The sequence below is a fragment of the Bombina bombina genome, chromosome 3, assembly GCF_027579735.1.
Source record: "Bombina bombina isolate aBomBom1 chromosome 3, aBomBom1.pri, whole genome shotgun sequence".
In the NCBI taxonomy this organism is placed as follows: domain Eukaryota; kingdom Metazoa; phylum Chordata; class Amphibia; order Anura; family Bombinatoridae; genus Bombina; species Bombina bombina.
Window position 1 is genome coordinate 964,065,420 of NC_069501.1, and position 22,498 is coordinate 964,087,917.

At 43.9% G+C, this 22,498-nt stretch overlaps 1 protein-coding gene across 2 annotated transcripts in view; it reads left to right on the forward strand.

The window, feature by feature from the left end:
• Positions 1–22,498, forward strand: part of NUDT15 (nudix hydrolase 15) — a 52,738-nt gene that overhangs the window by 6,198 nt on the left and 24,042 nt on the right. Inside the window, exon 2 of one of the 2 annotated variants that reach the window (XM_053708015.1) lies at positions 5,091–5,186. The exons of the other annotated variant lie outside the window; for it this stretch is intronic. Within the exon in view, the coding sequence (XP_053563990.1) occupies positions 5,091–5,186 (96 nt within the window). The remainder of the gene's footprint in view (positions 1–5,090; positions 5,187–22,498) is intronic. 2 annotated transcript variants of the gene reach the window in all.

Consider the following 22,498-nt stretch of genomic DNA (forward strand, 5'->3'; position numbering starts at 1 on the left):
ACTGTATTGTCAGTTACTTATTGGTGGTGAATATATCTTGTCCATCTGACAGAGTGAACCGAATATATACACTTTGGAGCACTTTCCACTGAAATGCCTCAAAAGTTGAAAAAACATTTTTAATCAGGAATGTGTTTTTACTGTAAATATTTTACATTCCAATTCACTTAGAAGAAAATGTTCTTTGTATTTTAAAATAGATATGGAACCTTAAATTTTCTTTCATTATACAGATAGAGCAAACAATTTTAAATAACTTTCCACACAACTATTATCAGATTTGCTTAATTCTCTTGGTATCTTTTGTTGATGGAGCAGCAATACACTCCTGGGAGCTATCTGAACACATTGGGTGACCAATGACAAGAGGCATATATGTGCAGCCACAAGTCACCAGCTAGCTCCCAGTAGTGCATTGCTGCTCCTGAGCCTACCTAGTTTTTTATCTTTAACCCCTTAATGACCACAGCACTTTTCCATTTTCTGTCCGTTTGGGACCAAGGCTATTTTTACATTTTTGCGGTGTTTGTGTTTAGCTGTAATTTTCCTCTTACTCATTTACTGTACCCACACATATTATATACCGTTTTTCTCGCCACTAAATGGACTTTCTAAAGATACCATTATTTTCATCATATCTTATAATTTACTATAAAAAAAAATATAAAATATGAGGAAAAATTGAAAAAAACACACTTTTTCTAACTTTGACCCCCAAAATCTGTTACATATCTACAACCACCAAAAAACACCCATGCTAAATAGTTTCAAAATTTTGTCCTGAGTTTAGAAATACCCAATGTTTACATGTTCTTTGCTTTTTGTGCAAGTTATAGGGCCATAAATACAAGTAGCACTTTGCTATTTCCAAACCACTTTTTTCCAAAATTAGCGCTAGTTACATTAGAACACTAATATCTTTCAGGAATCCCTGAATATCCCTTGACATGTATATATTTTTTTTTAGTAGACATCCCAAAGTATTGATCTAGGACAATTTTGGTATATTTCATACCACCATTTCACCGCCAAATGCGATCAAATACAAAAAATCGTTCACTTTTTCACAAATTTTTTCACAAACTTTTGGTTTCTCACTGATATTATTTACAAACAACTTGTGCAATTATGGCATAAATGGTTGTAAATTCTTCTCTGGGATCCCCTTTGTTCAGAAATAGCAGACATATATGGCTTTGGCGTTGCTTTTTGGTAATTAGAAGGCCGCTAAATGCCACTGCGCACCACAAGTGTATTATGCCCAGCAGTTAAGGGGTTAATTAGGGAGCTTTTAGGGAGCTTGTAGGGTTAATTTTAGCTTTAGTGTAGTATAGTAGACAGCCCCAAGTATTGATCTAGGCACATTTTGGTATATTTCATGCCACCATTTCACCGCCAAATGCGATCAAATTGAAAAAAAAGTTAAATTTTTCACAATTTTAGGTTTCTCACTGAAATAATTTACAAACAGCTTGTGCAATTATGGCACAAATGGTTGTAAATACTTGTCTGGGATCCCCTTTGTTCAGAAATAGCAGACATATATGACTTTGGCGTTGCTTTCTGGTATTTAGAAGGCCGCTAAATCCTGTTGCGCCTCACACGTGTATTCTGGCTAGCAGTGAAGGGGTTAATTAGGGAGTTTGTAGGGAGCTTGCAGGATTAATTTTAGCTTTAGTGTAGAGATCAGCCTCCCACCTGACACATCCCACCCCCTGATCCCTCCCAAACAGCTCCCTTCCCTCCCCCACCCCACAATTGTCCCCGCCATCTTAAGTACTGGCAGAAAGTCTGCCAGTACTAAAATAAAAGGGTTTTTTAAAAAATAAATAATTTTTTTTAGCATATTTACATATGCTAGGGTGTAGGATCCCCCCCTTAGCCCCCAACCTCCCTGATCCCCCCCAAAACCGCTCTCTGACCATCCCCTCTGCCTCATTGGGGGCCATCTTGGGTACTGGCAGCTGTCTGCCAGTACCCAGTTTGCAAAAAAAAAGGGCTTTTTTATATTTATTTGTCTTTTTTCTGTAGTGTAGCTTCCCCCCCCCACACAGACAAACCCCCACCACCTTGCTGATCTTTTTTTTTTAAACAAATATTAGGGCATTTAAACATTTTTGCTAACACATTTTCTGTAGTGTAGCGGTTCCCACCCGCTCCCTCCCCGTGCACGTGCCCGCCCCCGCCCTCCCGTGCACGCGCGCGCGCCCCCGCTCAACCCCGCCCACGATCCCGCCCCCCCTGCACATAACCAGGGCCATCGATGGCCGCCACCCCGCCTCCCGGTCCGGCTCCCACCCACCAACGCAGGGAACCACCGATCTCCGGTGCAGAGAGGGCCACAGAGTGGCTCTCTCTGCACCGGATGGCTTAAAAAAGTTATTGCAGGATGCCTCCATATCGAGGCATCACTGCAATAACCGGAAAGCAGCTGGAAGCGAGCAGGATCGCTTCCAGCTGCTTTCCAAACCGAGGACGTGCAGGGTACGTTCTCAGGCATTAACTGCCTTTTTTTTTGAGGACGTACCCTGCACGTCCTCGGTCGTTAAGGGGTTAACAAACAAGAGAACAAAGCAAATTAGATAATAGTATTAAGTTGGAACTTTTTTTTTCCCAATTGTATGTTTTGTCTGAATCATGAAAGAAAAATGCTGGGTTTTATGTCCCTTTAAAGGGACACTGAGGGGCGGAGCTAAGCCAGCCATGATGGTGGACGCATGAAGAAAGAGCTCCCTGTGTAGTTGAAGCAAAATATGAGTGTAAGCTACACACAGAATACAGAGAACGGCACTAAAAGCAATTTAAAGTAGCCCTCAGTGGTTGCCTAATATTATCTGAGCACATCACCCACGCTGATAAGCAGAAAAGGTGCGGCACAATGGTGCTATGAGAGAGAGGCCTGCAACCAAATAAGTTACCGGACAGGAGAGGAGCCACGCAGTAAGCAAAATAGAGACCTCTGAGAAGGGGGACTTCAGCTACAAGCTCCGGTAAGATAAATAGCACCTGCACGAATGACACACTATAACACAGAGGGCGCCAAGATCAGCAGCAATACAGTTGGAAGCCATAAGTGTTTGGGAGCCACGTGGGTAGCAAAGTTAACAGTTGGGGCTACTTAAACAACAAGGATACAACTATCTTGGTGCAGAAATATCTGTAAGATATGAACATAGAAGATATAGCCACGACGGGGAAATACTTCTAGGAATATGTGCACAGCACATGGAGAACAGGAAGGTGGAAAGGAAGCGTGACATACATAATGGTTTAACTTTTCCTCACAGACCACAGGTTTAAGTCAGTATGAAAGAAGGGGACTCCTCATCAACAGCAACAATAATAAAAGCTACTATATGATGCTAAAGAATTTTGCATGTTATTAAAAAAAAGAAAGGAACATATATATTAAAGAACATTACGTGCATCGCTTTCTCCATTACATACCAAGTAATAGGGCTACAGACTCAGGCTGCTGAGGTGGAAGTGAGAAGACAGAATTTAAAAGCGTGTGTTTTTACTTTTACACGAAAACTTTGCAAATCTCGGCATGGCAGCTAGGAGACACAATAAAATGACAACACCAAGTAAGCTGGGAGCTGCTCATGATTTCTTTAAACCAACTAAAGGAGATAAAACAAAAGAAAAAGGAGAGGTAGTGCTAGAAGAGGAAACGGAATCTGATGGGGAATCAATTAAAAATGATGGATCGGATACCTCAATCACTAAGGCTGATATCAAACACCTAGTCTCTAAACAAGACATTACTTCAATTTTTGATAAAATGTGGGAGAAAATGGACGCACTTCAAAATACAGTTACAAACAGCTTATCTGAGATCAAGCAAGATATCTCTGAATTAGGCACTAGGGTTGAAACCTTAGAGGAAAAAGAAGAGTCCATGGAGGAAGATATAACAACAGTTAGACAACAACTCTCTGATCAGCAGCAAGAATTAACGAAAGTAAACGATAAATTGGAAGACCTAGAGAACAGGAGCAGGAGATGTAATATTCGCCTGAAAGGCATTCCTGAGTCCATAACAACACCAGATCTAACCGCTTATTTACTACAATTGTTTCAAACAATCACAGGATCCTCAGAAGAGGGGAAATACCAAATGGAAAGAGCTCATAGAGCTCTAAGAGCAAAGCCCAAAGATACAGACCCTCCAAGGGATGTGATCACTAAACTACTACGATTTCCTGAAAAAGAGGAGATTATGATGGCGGCGAGGAAGAACCCAACTCTCAAATTTAAAGGATCTGTTATACAGTTATATCAGGACTTATGTGTAAAAACACTACAAAAAAGATTTGCCCTACGCTCTCTGACTCAGATGCTAAGGAAGAACCAGATCATATATAGATGGGGATTCCCCTTTGCTCTCCACATACACCACGAAGGGAAAACCATCACACTCAGAGAAGCACAAGATGTTCCTGGAGTGTGCCAGACACTCAAATTAGAATGTCCAGACGTTCCAGATAATCAACAAGACAACAATAAAAGGCCTTTTCAACCACAAAGAGGAGTCCAGCAAACGGAGAGATGGACAAAAGTGTCCAAAAGAAAACAAAAGACCTGATGGACTAATTAGAGACAAGGACTTGATATGTTACTTATGCTGACTTTTATCTATTTGCCTTCTCCTGTGGGAGAAATGAGGAAATATGGCTTGGAGGCTACTTGCTTCCAAATTTAGTGTGAGTAAGTGACGGAGGATGGTGGGATTAGCCGCCACTTCTCTGTCAAGATAACAAGTATAGAATTAGTAAATGTGAAATGCTTAATAAATGTTGACTAATTTAATTGAAACACCTTATAGATAGTTGGGAGTGTGATCCTGTTGTGAAAATGTTTTTTTAGATTAACCTGTTCACGTTATGAGCAAGATAAACCAGGTCGTTCAGAAGTTAAAACACTCAAGTCCCATTCTATAATGGGAAAAAGCTAGAATATTCTTATTATAACTACAAGTTTAACCAGAGGAAGATGTTTTTACGGGAGTTACAAAAATTATACATTGTTCATGATGCATACAATTGTTTAACCATAGTTAAAATTTGGTTCTTTATTTTTGTTTTAAGTACCGTCGAGCAGTATTGTGACAAAATTTTCCTTCAGAGAGTTGAAAATCAGAGAACGGAAAGCAGGTGTGAGGGCGTGATGGAAAGGCTAAGCAGGTACAGAGGGGAGAGGAGGGGGGAAACTACAAATGGTAGCTAAATTACAGATAATATCTCACAATGTAAGAGGTCTAAATACAGATATAAAGAGAAAGACAGCACTTGCACAATACCACAATCTAGGGGCCAAAATCATATTTCTACAGGAGACACACTTCACACATCAACAAATACCCAAGAACTGGTCTAAACATTTTCAGCAACATTTCCATGCCACAACTGACAGCAAAAAGAGGGGGGTCTCTATCCTCATACATAACTCACTCCAATTTACCAAGGAAGAGGTAATAAAAGACAAGGGAGGAAGGTATCTAATAGTTAGGGGTATTATACAGGGAATGCAGGTTACACTCTGTAACATATACGCTCCAAACGAGCAGCAACACACCTTTTTTAACGACCTTTCACATATGCTAACCCAATGGTCGCAAACAAGAATTATCTTGGCAGGAGACTTTAATATCAATGTAAACACATATAAAACAGACGCTTCGCCCAAAGTTACAAGCAAACAACTAAGACTCCAGTCTATCTCTAAATCAGTTAGGGAAACTCTGGAGAGTCATAACATTTTAGATACATGGACAGAGCTATATGGCCAGACAGCAGACCACACCTACTATTCACCTGCACATAAAAAGTACACCAAGATCGATTATATATATATCAGTCAGACACTGCTCCCTGGTTTAGTATCATCGAGTATCCATGCCTCGGTGTGGTCGGACCATTCTATAATTCAAATACAAATGGAAGGGATAATAAACATAAACAGACAGAGATCCTGGACCTATGATCCTGTATTATTAAAACAGCCGGATATACACTCCAGCATTCTTAAAAATCTTGATGAATACTGGAGAACGAATTGAAGTCCTTTAAGTGGCCCGACAATTACATGGGCAGCTCACAAACCTTATATGAGAGGGATGTTGATAAAAGAAAAAACAAAATATACCAAAAAAATTAGAGCAGCAGTTGATTCACTCCAACAAGAAATAGAAGATCTGGAGAGAGTACATAGATCCACAATGTCACAGGCAATCCTAGATAATCTGGCTCAAAAAAGAAAATCACTTAATAAAATCCTTAATAAAAACTCCCTTAGATCAATGCACAAATTAAAAACATTTTTATTTTTTATACGCAAATAAACCAGACAGATATCTTGCTTACAAGTTGAGGGAAAGAACGAAAGACATGACAATTAGGCAAATCCAAAAGCCAGATGGGAAGGTAACCTCACACCCACAAGAAATTGCAGATTGTTTTGCTCATTATTATGAGACCCTTTATAATGGGCACACAGCCCAACACACCACACAAACAGAGGTTCTTAAGTCCAAATTATTAGAGAGAGCAGATATACCCAAATTAGAAAAAGAAGGAGCAGAAGCAATAGACGCAGAGATTACTAGGGAAGAAATCAATTTAGCAATACGAGACCTGAAAAATGGTAAGGCCCCGGGACCAGATGGTTTTCCGGGGGAGTACTACAAATTGTTTAAAACAAATTTGATTTCTCACCTACACAAATTTTGTAATGATATTATGCAGGGTGCTCAGATCCCCCCCAGACTTACTCCGAGCGAAGATAGTGGTAATCCCAAAACCAGGAAAAAACCCTAAACTACCTCAAAACTACAGACCAATTTCGTTAATTAATCAAGATGTAAAAATCTTTACGAAAATATTAGCAAATAGGCTTAAACTACATTTACCATCTTTGATCCACCCCGACCAAGTAGGTTTCATAAAAGATAGGGAGGCCCCAGATAACGTACGCCGCACAATAGCCATGGTAGAGTATATGGAGGGAACAAAAACGCCTTCTCTGCTTCTATCACTAGATGCGGAGAAAGCGTTTGATAGGGTAGATTGGTCATATATGTTAGATGTCCTAAAACATGTGGGTTTTGGGGAGAAATTCATCAAGGCTATAGGGAATCTTTACTCGGCCCCATCGGCCATAGTAAGAGCAGCAGGATACCAGTCAAGGCCCATTAACATATTAAATGGTACCCGCCAGGGATGTCCACTGTCACCACTCTTATTTGCCCTATGTGTGGAACCACTAGCTGCCTGTACACGGAACACAAAAGATATTAAGGGTATACAATTAATTAAGGGGGAACATAAATTAACACTATTTGCGGATGATATCTTATTAATGATCACCCAGCCTATGGTGTCCCTTCCTAATTTATATAAATTATTAGACGAATTCTCTAGTATATCAGGATTTAAAATTAACTCAGACAAATGTGAGGCTCTCCCAATATCACTCTCAACCCACACACAAAAATTAATAGAAGCCAACTTTGATTTCAAATGGGCTAGACATTCTATCAAATATTTAGGGATTTATATTACTACCACATTGGAAACCTTATTCCAGGCAAACTATTCTTTTTTTTTTTTTTATTTTTTTTTTTTTTTTTAAAGGAGCTTTATTGGAAAAAGAAAAATAAACAGACATTATACATGAAAGTCAATGGTATGGCATAAAAGAATATACAGAATTTGACAAAGCTTTGACAATCATTTTGCTCCGTTTTTACAATTTTTTAGAAATTTTTCTGTAACATGAAATATAACTTTTGTAGATATGCCCAAAAAATTGGGCAAAACGAACACATAGAGAAAAAGAAAAAAGGAAAAACCTAACAGGGCCAGTTAAAGTAAAATAAAAATGATATTGACTTATTTCAGTATGTCATCACTACTAAGGTGACCGGTCCTTGCATACCCCTCGACTTCATGTCGATAAGTGAATAGTCAGAGAATAGACAGAGAAATATAAGATACTAAAATAGAGAGAGGTGGAAATGAGAGAAGAATGATAGAAGAAAGAAAAAAAAATAAAAAAAAAAATAAAAACCCCAATTATAAGGGAATAGGTAACTCACATTGTGCACCTATCTATTAAGTTACAATGGTTCCAGGTCTACTAACTAGCCCGCTGAGCAGGCACCATCCCACATCTGCAGCAGCGTCATATAGACGTCCAGTTTCTGAATCCTAACATAGTGATATTTTTCCAGAAGCAGGATGTCCTGCACACTTTGTTTCCAATCCGCCAGCGTGGGAATCTGAGCTGATTTCCACCTCCGGGGGACAAGGTTCTTGGCTCCTGTCAACATCAATTTTAAAAGTGTCTTTTTCAGACTGTCCTTTATTTTATTGGGGAAATGGAACAGCAATATCTCTGGGATTTTTGGAATATCCATCTCCAGAATCCCCTGAATCTCCCGCCAAACGGAGGTCCAGAAGGGCTCCAAGAGGGGGCAATCCCACCAGATATGTAAAATCGTTCCTGTCTCCCCACACCCTCTCCAGCACCTGTCTGAAACTCTAGGGTAGATTGCTCGAAGCCTAGATGGCGTAAGATACCATCTACTCAGGAACTTGTAGTGAGATTCTTGTATACGAGCTGAGACAGAGACTGTCCTGGCAGCCCAGAAAATACGCTGCCACTCCTCCTCGGACAAATCCGTTCCCAACTCTCTGTGCCACCTTCTGGTATAATTTGGAAGGGGGCTGTCCTTGGGGTGAAGGAGAAGGGCGTAAATGATAGAGATCAAGTGTCTAGATGGAGTTTTTTTCATGCATAAAGCCTCGAAGGGTGTAGGGTCCCTCAATAAATGTGTCTTATGTTTATGGGTGCTTATGAAATGACCTATTTGTAAATAAGTAAACCAAGACAATGGGATCTCAGGAAAAACAGCCAAAATCTCTTCCCTTGCCTTTATTCTCCCCATAGAAACAAAGCTGGCCACTCTGTTACCGAACTCTCTGCTCTGTTCCGGGGGTATTTTAGACTGAAGTGGTAGATCGGGGTTGGAATATATAGGCGTCAGGGGGGAATACAATGTTGAAACATGAGAGTCCACTTTTATCGTAGTTGTTACAGAAGCATTAGTTATTTTGTTGTGAAGAGCTTATTTCCCAGCAGCAATGCCTGAACCAGCAAGCCAGCGCCTAAGAAGGGCTCCAAGAAAACCGTAACAAGTATCATTTCATAAAGAGTTAACTCTTTTTTTTCAGCTTTTAGAAACTATTGCCTAAATACACATTTTTGCTAGCCTCAGCTCTAAGTTTAGGGATAACCAATCCCATTGTCTAATCACCTCTGGAGCCAGACTGCTAATTGATAAGATGAACTTGTAAACTTGTTATCTTAAGTACTGTAATCCTATTGTGGCCTGTCAAAGGACAGTGCTCTCTATCTAAATGTGTGATGGGGGATTTTGTGCTTCCCCCCCCTCTCCCCCTGGGAGTGCCCTGTGTGCATGTAACCTTAATAAAAAGCAGGCTGGGCATCCCAGTCCTGAGTTCTTGTTTGACCCTCAATCGCAGCGTTGACTCGTTTTTGTGGGCAGAAGGGTATCCTAGCTGTACTACAGCTAAGGGAGATTATTCTATATTTGCGAGACTCATATAGAATACTATGGAAAGCAGCTTCTCCCCTCTTTAGCAATAGGGATCCAGGCTACTAAGCGGTCCATCTCTCAGCGAGACTAAGGGTAACCGTAACATTTGGCGGCAGCGGCGGGATTTTCCTGGATTTCCTAGGAGAGGTACAGAACGGATGGAGAGCGCTTACGAAAAATTGAAGCGTACAACCCTAAAGGATTTACTTGAAAGCAGAGGGGGGTACGCCAGCAACCGGCCGAGGAGAGAGCTGATCGCAGAATTGAACGAACTGGATCAGAGCTTCACAATGGCGGAAACACCGACCACGATTAGTGATGAAAAAACCAGGATTGTTCGGGAAAGGCTCTCATTATACGGGCCGAACCCCTCCATGGAATTGGTACAGCAGTTGATGGCGGAGGCGGACGAGGATATACGAGAGACTCGAGCCCACGAACTCAACCTAGCGAACGCACACCGCAATGCTGTAGCCCCGCAGGTAATCATCCCTGTCGAAAATGCTGGGAGGCCCAAGATACCCTATACGGCATTTCGACCCTTTCTAGAGAGCGAGACAGGGATTGATGAATATTTGGCGGACTTCGAAAGGCAATGTGCCCTGCACCAGATTCCCAACAGAGAGTGGCCCACGATATTGTCTGGGAAACTATCCGGGCGAGCCCTGGAAGCCTTTCGTACTCTGGGTGCTAAGGAAGTGACACAGTATGAGCTAGTTAAGGAGACACTGTTGCGACGGTACGCTGTAACTCCGGACACGTATCGCCGACAGTTTCGGGGCACGGAAAAGAAGCCTAACGATACCCATATGGAATGGGCGCACCGAATGCGGAGAGCGGCAAATCACTGGCTGAGCGGAAGTAAAGCGGTGACTGGGGAGGAAATTTTACAATTGTTTCTCTTAGAACATTTTTATAATGGCATGGAACAGCAAGGGAAGGAATGGCTGCGAGACAGGCGGCCTTCTACCTTAGAAGAAGCAGCCAAATTGGCCGATGAACATTATGACTCCCGTCTTCACAAACCCATGAACTACCGAGCTCCAGCACGGGTCGAACTCAGAGAGGTTTACCGTGCACCCCCTCGTGCTGAATTCCGAGCCCCGGTGCCCACAGGGCCCGTCCGACACTCAGGACCACCCAATAACAGCTCTGAGCGTCACAGACCGACTTGCCACCGATGCAAGCAACCAGGGCATTTCATGGCTAGCTGCCCCCTTAATACGCACCAGACACCCAGGAATTACAATTACCCCTCTGGGTCCTATCGTCCGGCCCGGGCCCTCTGTGTTAACCAAGAGGCCCCTATGGAGGGATATGTGGGGCCGCTTCACGAGGCAGACCCTGTATATGCTGCCTCAGATAACCGCCAGCACCATCGGCAGAGGGTATGGCTCGAGGGGCGATCTACCGAGGGATTGCGAGACACAGGGGCTACTATCACGCTGGTACAGAGTCATTTGGTGCCAGAGCACAAGCGATCCGGACAGACTGTGGCCGTTAGAGTGGCGGGGGGGGATGTGTACAAAATTCCAACAGCTAAAGTGCATCTTGATTGGGGAGCGGGAAAGGGGGCTGTGAACGTGGGCCTAATGGATAATTTACCTGCCGAAGTACTACTGGGCAACGATTTGGGCCCCATGACTTCTGCCTATGCTCCAGTATGCAACAACGAGGCGGACCCAGTGACTACACGGGCCCAAGCCCGGACAGAGCGAGAGCTCTCACCAGTGCGGGAGACACAGGTAAGACCTACCCCGACCTTGCCTGACAGGTTAGGCCCCATACCCTGGGACACCCCAGATGCTTTCGAGGCAGAGTCTAAGACTGACCCGACCTTACAAAAGTACCGGGAACGAGCAGAGACCGGAGGGGGCGGGGCAGATAACGAAACATTCTTATGGGAAAAAGGGAAACTATACCGCTGGACAGAGAAAAGGGGACAGCGTAGGCGACAGCTGGTAGTGCCCCACAAATACCGTCAAGAAATCCTCAAAATAGGCCACGACATCCCCTTAGCAGGCCACCTAGCCGTAACCCGTACCCTACACCGCATTACTCACACGTTCTTTTGGCCAGGGGTGCACGCTGACGTTAGAACTTACTGTAACACCTGCGATGTGTGTCAACGAGTAGGAAGGCGAGGCGATCACCCTAAAGCCCAGCTAGTAAATATGCCCATTGTAGAGGAACCCTTCAGCCGGGTTGCTATTGACCTAGTGGGACCACTGGCTACCCCTAGTCCCTCCGGTAAGCGCTACATTCTTACCGTAGTGGACTACGCTACCAGGTACCCAGAGGCTGTCGCCCTATCCAACATACAAGCGGATACGGTAGCGAATGCACTAGTACAGGTGTTCTCCCGGGTAGGATTTCCAAAAGAAATCCTATCCGACCGAGGCACCCAATTTACGGCTGAATTAACCCAACAACTCTGGCAGGTTTGCAAAATTAAGTCCCTCCTGAGCTCCCCATACCACCCCCAGACGAACGGGCTGTGTGAGAGGTTCAATGGGACCCTCAAGCAAATGCTCAAGACGTTCACTCAGGAATACCGAGACTGGGAACGCTTCCTGCCGCACCTCCTATTTGCTTATCGGGAGGTGCCCCAGGAAACGACAGGGTTCTCTCCCTTCGAGTTGCTCTACGGAAGAAAGGTACGGGGACCCCTAAACCTGATCCGGGAGCACTGGGAGGGAGAGATGGAGGCTGACGGTGTCCCCATTGTGCCATACGTGCTGGAACTCAGGGACCGAATGGAGCAATTAGCCAAATCCGTGCGGGCTAATCTCCAGTTGGCCCAGAGAAGACAGAAAGTATGGTACGATCGGGGGGCCCGAAAGAGAATCTTCACCATAGGACAAAAGGTGTTAGTACTTAAGCCGGTGAAGACAGACAAATTGCAGGCGTCCTGGCAGGGTCCCTACCAGATCGTAGAGAAAAGGGGAGACACCACTTATGTGATAGCTAGCTGCCATGACAACAATCTTAGAAAGACATTCCATGTAAACATGCTCAAGGAATATTTTGAGCGACCAGAGAACGTGACGGCCGTATGTTGTTCCCCTCAGGAAGACCCAGACAGTTTACCCATTCCAGACCTATTAGAAAAGAGTCTCCCCACAGGTATAGTGGCGCAGGTTCAGATAGGGGACCGACTTAGCCCCACTGAAAGGGAGCAGCTCAACCAACTCCTCCAGTCCAAACACCTCACCTTCTCCCCGAAGCCAGGGTACACTACTTTAACCACCCACCAGGTAGATACTCCGGGACAAGCTCCCTTGCGCCAGGCTCCGTACCGAATCCCCGAAGCAGTTAGGACAGGAATGAAGAAGGAGATCGATGAGATGCTCCAGCTCAGGGTAATTGAGCCCTCCGATAGTCCATGGGCCTCCCCAGTTGTCTTGGTGCCCAAGAAAGATGGGACCACCCGGTTCTGTGTAGACTATCGGAGGCTCAATGAAAATACCGTGACGGACGCTTACCCTATGCCCAGGGTAGACGAGCTACTCGATCGTATAGCCAGGGGAAATTACCTGACCACTATTGACCTCTGCAAAGGTTACTGGCAGATTCCCCTGGCCCCGGAGGCTATCCCCAAGTCGGCATTCGTCACCCCATTCGGCTTATATCAGTTTAGGGTAATGCCGTTTGGGATGAAGAATGCCCCAGCTACATTCCAGCGCTTGGTGGATAGGCTCCTGGATGGCTTCCAGAGTTTTGCTTGCGCCTACCTGGACGACATAGCGATCCACAGTGAGTCCTGGGAGGACCACTTAGCTCATGTGGGAATGGTTCTGGATCAGATCCGGGCTGCTGGCCTGACTCTGAAGCCAGAAAAATGCCACTTTGGGATGGCCGAGGTACAGTACCTGGGTCACCGGGTGGGGTGTGGAAAGCAGCGACCAGAGCCGGCCAAAATAGAAGCTGTCGCCAATTGGCCCACCCCCATCACTAAGACTCAGGTCCTAGCCTTCCTGGGCACGGCAGGGTACTATAGACGGTTCGTACCAGACTACAGCACACTTGCCAAACCCCTGACTGACTTGACCAAGAAGAACTTACCTCGACAGGTCCTGTGGTCTCCCCACTGTGAAACGGCTTTCCAGGCTCTCAAAAATGCTCTAATTAACGCTCCTGTCTTGGCGGCCCCAGCCCTTAACAAACGTTTTATCGTCCATACAGACGCTTCCATGTTCGGGCTGGGAGCTGTCCTCAGCCAAGTAGGCGAAGATGGAGGGGAGCATCCAGTTGCCTACATCAGCCGGAAGCTCCTGCCCCGCGAAGTCAGCTATGCAGCGGTCGAAAAGGAGTGTTTGGCTTTGGTGTGGGCATTAAAGAAATTGACTCCCTATTTATATGGTCAGGAGTTCACTCTGGTCACCGACCATAACCCGTTGGTGTGGCTGAACCGGGTCTCTGGAGATAACGGCAGGCTATTACGTTGGAGCTTATCGTTGCAACCCTTCAATTTCACCATTACTTACAGACCTGGGAAACAGAATGGCAACGCCGACGGGTTGTCCAGACAAACAGACCTCAGCCCCGCATAACCAGCGGTCTGGACAGCCTTAGTCTGCCCCGAAAAGGGGTCAGACCGTGTCTGCCAGAGTGTTCCACAGAAAGGGAGCACTGTTACAGAAGCATTAGTTATTTTGTTGTGAAGAGCTTATTTCCCAGCAGCAATGCCTGAACCAGCAAGCCAGCGCCTAAGAAGGGCTCCAAGAAAACCGTAACAAGTATCATTTCATAAAGAGTTAACTCTTTTTTTTCAGCTTTTAGAAACTATTGCCTAAATACACATTTTTGCTAGCCTCAGCTCTAAGTTTAGGGATAACCAATCCCATTGTCTAATCACCTCTGGAGCCAGACTGCTAATTGATAAGATGAACTTGTAAACTTGTTATCTTAAGTACTGTAATCCTATTGTGGCCTGTCAAAGGACAGTGCTCTCTATCTAAATGTGTGATGGGGGATTTTGTGCTTCCCCCCCCTCTCCCCCTGGGAGTGCCCTGTGTGCATGTAACCTTAATAAAAAGCAGGCTGGGCATCCCAGTCCTGAGTTCTTGTTTGACCCTCAATCGCAGCGTTGACTCGTTTTTGTGGGCAGAAGGGTATCCTAGCTGTACTACAGCTAAGGGAGATTATTCTATATTTGCGAGACTCATATAGAATACTATGGAAAGCAGCTTCTCCCCTCTTTAGCAATAGGGATCCAGGCTACTAAGCGGTCCATCTCTCAGCGAGACTAAGGGTAACCGTAACAGTAGTATCCCATACGCTAAACAGCTCCTCCAACAAGGGGTACTTCCGCACACAGGAAGATCTGTGCTTAGCAGCCGTCCACAATAGGGGCGACAGTTCCTGCACTTGTAAAGCTTCCTTGTCAATAGTAATCCAATCTTTTTGTGGGTTACCCTGACACCACTCAACTATTCTCTGCAGAATCACTGCTTTCCTGTATAGTCTGAGGTCCGGGAGGCTCAGTCCGCCATCTTCCCTAGCTAGATACATCGTTTTTCTGCATACTCTCGGTCTGATCCCCTGCCAAACATATTCCTCGATTAAGGTTTGGAACTGTGTAAGGAAAGTAGGAGGTAAAGGGATAGGTAGTGTTTGAAACAGGTACATTATTCTTGGAAGGATATTCATTTTCACTACCCCTATTCTTCCCAACCAAGAGATTGTTTTGTGTTTCCACCCTGAAAGATCAGCCGCAACTGTGCGTCTAAGCGACATATAGTTAGCCTCAAAGAGGTCTGCAACTGAGACAGCTAAGTGTATGCCAAGATATTTCAATTGGCTTTCTTTTATTTGAAACGGACTATGTTCCTTGAGCCATCCCATTACAAGTGGGTCTAAATTAACTCCCAGAACCTCAGACTTAGTGGCATTCAGTAAAAAGTTTGAGACCTTACCATATTTGTCAAACTCTTGTAGCAAGGCAGGAACCGATGTCTCTAGATCTCGTAATGTAAACAGAAGATCATCAGCATACATACATATCTTACATTCCCGATCTCCTATTGGATATCCTTTGATTTGTTTGCAATCGCGGATATTACACGCTAGGGCCTCTACCGAGATGGCAAATAATAAGGGGGATAAGGGACACCCCTGCCTAGTGCCATTTGAGATATTAAGTGATTCTGAAAGAAGACCGTTGACCCGTATCCTCGCACTTGGAGAGGAATAGAGGCTAAAAACTGTGTTAATGAACCGCCTCCCAAATCCCATTCTCCCCAAGGTGCCTCTAAGGAACTGCCAGTTCACCCTATCGAAAGCTTTTTCCGCATCAGTCGACAACAGGGCGAACGGCAGCCCCCGGTCGACAGAATGTGAAATCAGCTGCAACACCTTAAGGGTGTTATCCCTAGTTTCCCTACCCGAAATAAATCCGACCTGGTCTAAAGCAATCAAGTCTGGTAGGTACTTATTAACTCTGTTTGCTAACACCTTCGCCAAAATCTTGACGTCAGTGTTCAGCAAAGATATCGGCCGATAACTTTGCGGTTTATCTGGGGCCTTTCCCGGCTTTGGTAATACTGTTATGTATGCCAAAAGCATAGATGCCGGTAATACCCCACTGTCAGGTAAAATGTTGAACAAGTTCTGGAGGTGTGGCAGAAGCTCCGGGAGGAACGCCTTATAGTATTTTGCGCTTAGCCCATCTGGGCCCGGGCATTTACCACTCGGGAGGCTTTTCAGCGCCTTCGCTATCTCCTCCCCGGTCAGGGGTGTCTCTAAAAAGGCCTCAGCTTCTTTGTCTAAGGTTCGGAGTTGAGTGGTCGTGAGGTAGTCTTGGACCAATTGGCTCTGTGTGGGCATGTCCCCTGGTTGGGTAGCCGGGCTATTTTTGAGATTGTACAGGCCATCGTAATAATCACGGAATACTTCCGCTATACCACGGCTGTCCCTATGGGTCACATTTCTGTGATCCTTCATGGAATATACATAAGCTTTGAGTTGGGATCGCTTTAGTGTCCTAGCCAGTAATTTACCAGCTTTATCCCCCTCCTCATAATACCTTTGCCTAAGCCAGATCGCTATTTTATGATTTTCATCACGAAGAAGTTGTCTAAAATCCAATCTGGCTTGTGCCAGTCGATTGTCAATATCGCTATTTAAGGGGTTTTTCTTGTGTTGTTCCTCTAATGTCTTAATATCAGTTAATAATTGGTTATATCTCAACCTTTTTTGATTCTGCAATCTGGCTTTGTGCTTAATAAGATGACCTCTAACAACACTCTTATGGGCCTCCCACACAGTGGAGAGGGGCATATCCTCTGTTAAATTCAATTCAAAGTATTCTCGCATACGCTCTGAGACATCCTCCAGGATGACCGGATCACCCAAGAGGGTCTCATCCAGTCTCCAAATATAGGAGGTAGCAGGCATATCGGGCCACAGCATTTCAAAGGAGACAGGTGCATGGTCAGACCATGTAATTGGGGCAATATCGCTACGTTGCACATATTCAATACCATGAGAGTTTGTAAAAAAATAATCTATACGGGAGTATTTCCTGTGCGGGTTGGAATAAAATGTGAATTCTGTCTCAGTGGGGTGTAACGTACGCCATATGTCATGCAGCAAGTGACCTCTAAGCATCGTGTTAATATGTTTCAATATATGGTGAGGCACGCTTGAGAGACCATTGGAAGTATCCTGTTTTGGGACTAATGGAGTATTAAAGTCACCCCCCATGATAAGAATTCCTTTAGAATGCTCGAGCAATCTCCCCGAGAGCGTTTTGAAGAAGACATGCTGTGCTACATTCGGGGCGTATACATTAATCAGAGTGACTAGAACATTATGTAATAATCCTACCACTATGATATATCGGCCTTCCCTGTCTCTTACCACGTCTTGCGCCTGAAATGGTACCCTATGATGTATTAAAATACCCACCCCATTCTGTTTACGAGGGCCGGAGGAAAAGAGAGCAGTTGGATATTTATGGTTGTGCCATTTTGGTTCTTTTTGTTTGGCAAAATGAGATTCCTGTATAAAAACCACATCCCCCTGAAGCTTATTTAGTTCTCTTGTGACTATGGAACGTTTACCAGGACTATTCAGACCTTTCACGTTTATTGTTAAAAATCTCAGGGGATGAACCTGGGGATTATTATGTCTGGCATACATTATTGGAGAAAAAAAAAAAAAAAAAAGTCAATAGAAGTAAGAAGAGATTAGGGAGAGAAACAGCAAAGGAAGGGATGAAAAGTCAGAAAAGAATTATAGTTATAGAAGAGAAGATCCTAGTTCTAAAGGGGATCACTAACTATATAGTCTGGATTTGCTGTCGAACTAGGGTCTCTTAGTATAATAAAAGTCAGAAGTAGAGAGGTATCTGTAAACTAGTGGTGTTTAATGATCACGTGTAACAACTATACTGAAGCAGAAAGCTACCTACTAACCTCTGTGTCGGTTTCTACTAAAGGGAATATGCCTGCGGTCGGCCTAAAAAAAATTTGAACATTTTAACAGGACCTGAGGGGATTAAGTATTGTATAGACATTAGTGTAAAACATATAATTATTTTAAACCAACAACACACAAAATGTAAATAAGAGCCGACATTTTAGAACCGTATGGGACATATATGAGTAGAGGAGGACCCTTCATAGAAGTATAAATGATGACCCATCCCCAGCCACACAGTCCTTAGTAACATACACTAGTCTGCATAAGACCCCAAGTATAAACGAGCTTCATATGCAAAAAACTGATATTTATCGTTAACCGTGTCCCCCACAAATAAAGCAACTAAACCTTAGGATACGAAAAGCCGGGGGCCCAATACAAGTTAGTAAAACTCAAGGAGGTCTTGGTATCCGAGGGGGGGCATATACTTAAATTAAAATGGAACCCTTATTTTAAAAGGGCATAACTGACAATTTGAAAATCCACATCCCCCCAACACCAAAAAACAACAAAAAAAAAACAAAAAGGATCTAACTCCATTAAAGAAAGAGCATCAGCCTTAGATTTACATTTTTACTTTACAGCTATCTGGGCAGACCTATCAAGTAACTGTGGCAAGGGGAGGACAAAGTCTTTATTAGAGACTGGTCCATCATGATGAAGTCTTTATAATGTATTATTGTCCTCATACATTCATTTTAGAACAGTTCCAAGGGAAATAAGCCAATAGTCTTACCCATCCGGTTAGGTCTAACGTCTGCCTTCCTGGAGATCAGAAGAGGGGCCTGCAGAATTGTCTGGGAGCGGAACTTCCACTCCCAGAACAGAGCAGAAATTCTCCAAATCAGACATGGAGCGGAAAATTGTAGATTTTTCTCCATTAAAGGCTATCAAACTGGTGGGGAATCCCCATCTATAAGGGATCTTGTTATCCTGGAGAACTGATGTTAGGAAACGCAATTCCCTACGCTTCTGTAGGGTTGCAGGGCATAGATCAGAGAAAATTTGCAGGGTAATCCCTGCGTATTGAACTGGTTGTTTGTTCCTGCTGCAGCGAAGTATCTCCTCTTTATCCTTGTAGTTCAACAGCCTAAGAATGACATCTCTTGGAGGGGCTTTTAAAGATGGTTTGGGCCGCAACGCCCTATGCGCCCTTTCTATGATCACCTCTTGCGCCGATGGTGTTCCCTTGATGGTTCTAAAGAGGTCTTGTAAATACCCCAAAAGAGCAGTGGGGTTGATTGTTTCCGGAATTCCTCTAACTCTGAGGTTATTCCGCCTGCTGCGGTTGTCCAAGTCCTCTATTTTTTCCAGAAGACCCTGTATAGCATTGGTATTTTGTTGAATCTGAGAGGTGTTATCCTGCAGCTTTTCCTGCATTGTAGCCTGTGAGGTCTCGACAGTATTAACCCTCTGAGAGAGTTCAGCTAGGTCTCTTTTTAGTTCACCAAATAAATTCTTGATGTCTGCTGCTATTCCTTTTATATCCTCTTTAGATGATAAAAACTTCAAGTCCTCTTTAGTAACATATTGTGAGGATTCAGGAGTAGGTAAAGCTACGGGTAAGGCTACAGCATCTTCTCTTGAGGATGTCTGTGTCTGGTCAGCACTAGGTACTTGAGATCCAGTGGGCTTAGTGTAGTAGTTCATATTTCTTGTTTTCGTGCCCTTTTCACCCCCGGGCTTTTTTTGTGACATAATAATATTGCTTATAGGATTAGTAGATTCTGCAATCCCAAAATCAGCTTGTTAGAAAAGAGGTTATTTCCTGCTGTGTTAATCTAATTTAGATTTGTGTCCCAGCTATAGAATAGGCAGGATGGTGTTAGTAGATTCTGCAATCCCAATATCAGCTTGTTAGAAAAGAAAAAAAAAAAGACACTGCTGGCTCACTGTGATAATTCCTGCTGTGTTAATCTGCTTTAGATTTGTGTCCCAGCTGTAGAATAGGCAGAATGGTATACTGTATTGTGTGCTGTATTGTGTAGTATTGGGGGATGATGAGAATCCTGAGAAACCAGTATGCGCTGAAAGCTTCAGCTTGTCCTTATCCTTATCAACTCAGGTATTTTTGCCAGCAACCCAGAAACTTCAAGCCTGTAACAGCTGCTCCTCGTCCCTTCTCAAACTTATAACCCCCAATACTTGCGAGCTCTATGTAAACTCTGTGTAAGCTCTTAATACTTAATACACACACACCCACTCAATAAACAGGCCGTGATCCTCTGTAGAGCCGTGAAGTCTCTAAGCCCCTTTGCCGTGTTTACTGACAGTGATACAAGCAGTATATCAACAGTCCTTATGGAGGAAGGTTAGGAAGGTTAGGAAGGTTAGAAAGCAAGTCTCACGGCACCTCCCGAGTCAAGAACACCACTCCAGCTGTATGCCCGAGACGCCGGGCTATGCACGCTTCCAGTCTCCCTCCGCCAGCCGCACCACAGCACCACAGCAGCCGATGCGAGAGATACCCGCTCCACAAGTAGAGAGGTGCTCAGAGGTACCCGGTCCTTTCTCCGGTATTGGCGGTATTGGCGGCAAAACCCCAAACTCTAAGACACAAGTCGGGCGGCAAGCTCAGCGCAGATGCTGCAAACTGGGCTACAGATCCACTGCAGCCCGATAGTAGTGTGTCACGTTGCTCACAGATAGTACAGGTAGTACACAGGTAACACAGGTAACACCGGGGACACAGAATCACAACTCAGAAAGTTAGTTAGCAATGGCACCCTTGGCACCCTTGGTTCTTAGGCTCAGTTTAGGTCATAGCTCAGGTCTCTTTATTATTTTGATAGCATTTTGGCCGACCTACGGCTCGGGAGCACTATTCAAACGCGGCCATACTCCTGCACAGCCAGGCTCCGCCCTCCTGGAACCCCCAGGCAAACTATTCTACACTTTTTAAAACTATTAGGAAGGACATAACGAAATGGAAGAAGGGAAGCTTTTCGTGGTATGGAAGACTTTCAGCAGTAAAAATGAATGTCCTACCAAGATTATTGTATCTATTCAGGGCCCTCCCTATTAAAGTTCCACAAAGGGAATTAGAAGATCTCCAATCAGACATAATTAGATTCATAAGAGGTAATAAAACGGCCAGAATAGCCGCACACACCCTTAAACAACATAAAAACATGGGGGGCATGGGAGTACCCAACCTGGTGGACTACTATCAGGCAGCTAGGCTAGCACATGCTACATTGCTAGCTAAAGATTGTAGAGACCTCACTTGGCCCTCTATTGAAGCAGATATAGGGGGAATGAACAATGCAACCGATATTATTTGGAATCCCACTGCCATAACACACAGGCCACTAAGAAAGTTAAGGGTTACGGAAGACACTAAACAGATCTGGCTCACTCTCACAAAGGCGCTGAAGTTAATACCAGCGCAATCTCTAACAACTCCAATAAGAACACTACTACACACTGATTTCCAGAGACAGATAACGAAATGGGAGAATAAGGGATTGTACAGGGTGGCAGATTTTTTGGACAAGGGGAAAATGATGACGTACACACAGCTAAAGGACAAAATTCACCCAATTGATCTTCAATGGTTTCTATATCTACAAATCTCTAGTGCTATCAATAAATTTAGGCAAGGCAATACATCCACCACATACACCACTTTAGAACGACTCATAATGTCACCTAATAGGAAAAATAAAACGATCTCACAGATTTATTTAGCAATACAAGAAGCCAAGAATCAAACAAAGCTTAAATTATATGAAAGATGGGAACAAGACCTAGGGGAAATACACGAAAAGGAAGAATGGCAAAATATCTTTTCCAAGATTAGTAGAGGACTGGTAGGAGCGGTCCTTATAGAAAACGCACTTAAGACTTCATATAGATGGTACCTCACACCATTAAAGTCGTCACATTATACTCCCCGGAGTAATAGGCTATGCTACAGAGGCTGTGCAGAGATAGGATCTTATATTCACATGTGGTGGGAGTGCCCAAAAATAAAACCTACATGGGATAACCTTGCAAAGCTACTAGAGACAATACTGGGAGACACATGTAGGCTCACAGCATCTCAAGCTCTACTACACATTCCACAGGAATCTTTCAACACATCCACTAACACATTTATCAACATTCTCTGCACTGCTACAAGAACATGTATAGCTAGGTACTGGAAGGTGGGGGCTCCGAGATGGTCTGAAGTAATAGACAAAATAGAGGATATTTATACGATGTCCGAGTCCGCTGCGTGGATGCAGGGCACGTCAGGCCACTTTCAAAACCGATGGATACATTGGATAATGAATAAACATAAAATAGATAGACTTAATAACTTGGATATCACTGAAACAGAGCCTGCTGAAAGGGAACCCAATATATAATTACAAAGTTTCTCACACGTAGGAACAACGACTAGAGGAAATAAATAAATGATAAAGGTAAAATGTCAAGAAAAGGAAATAAAATATATAAACT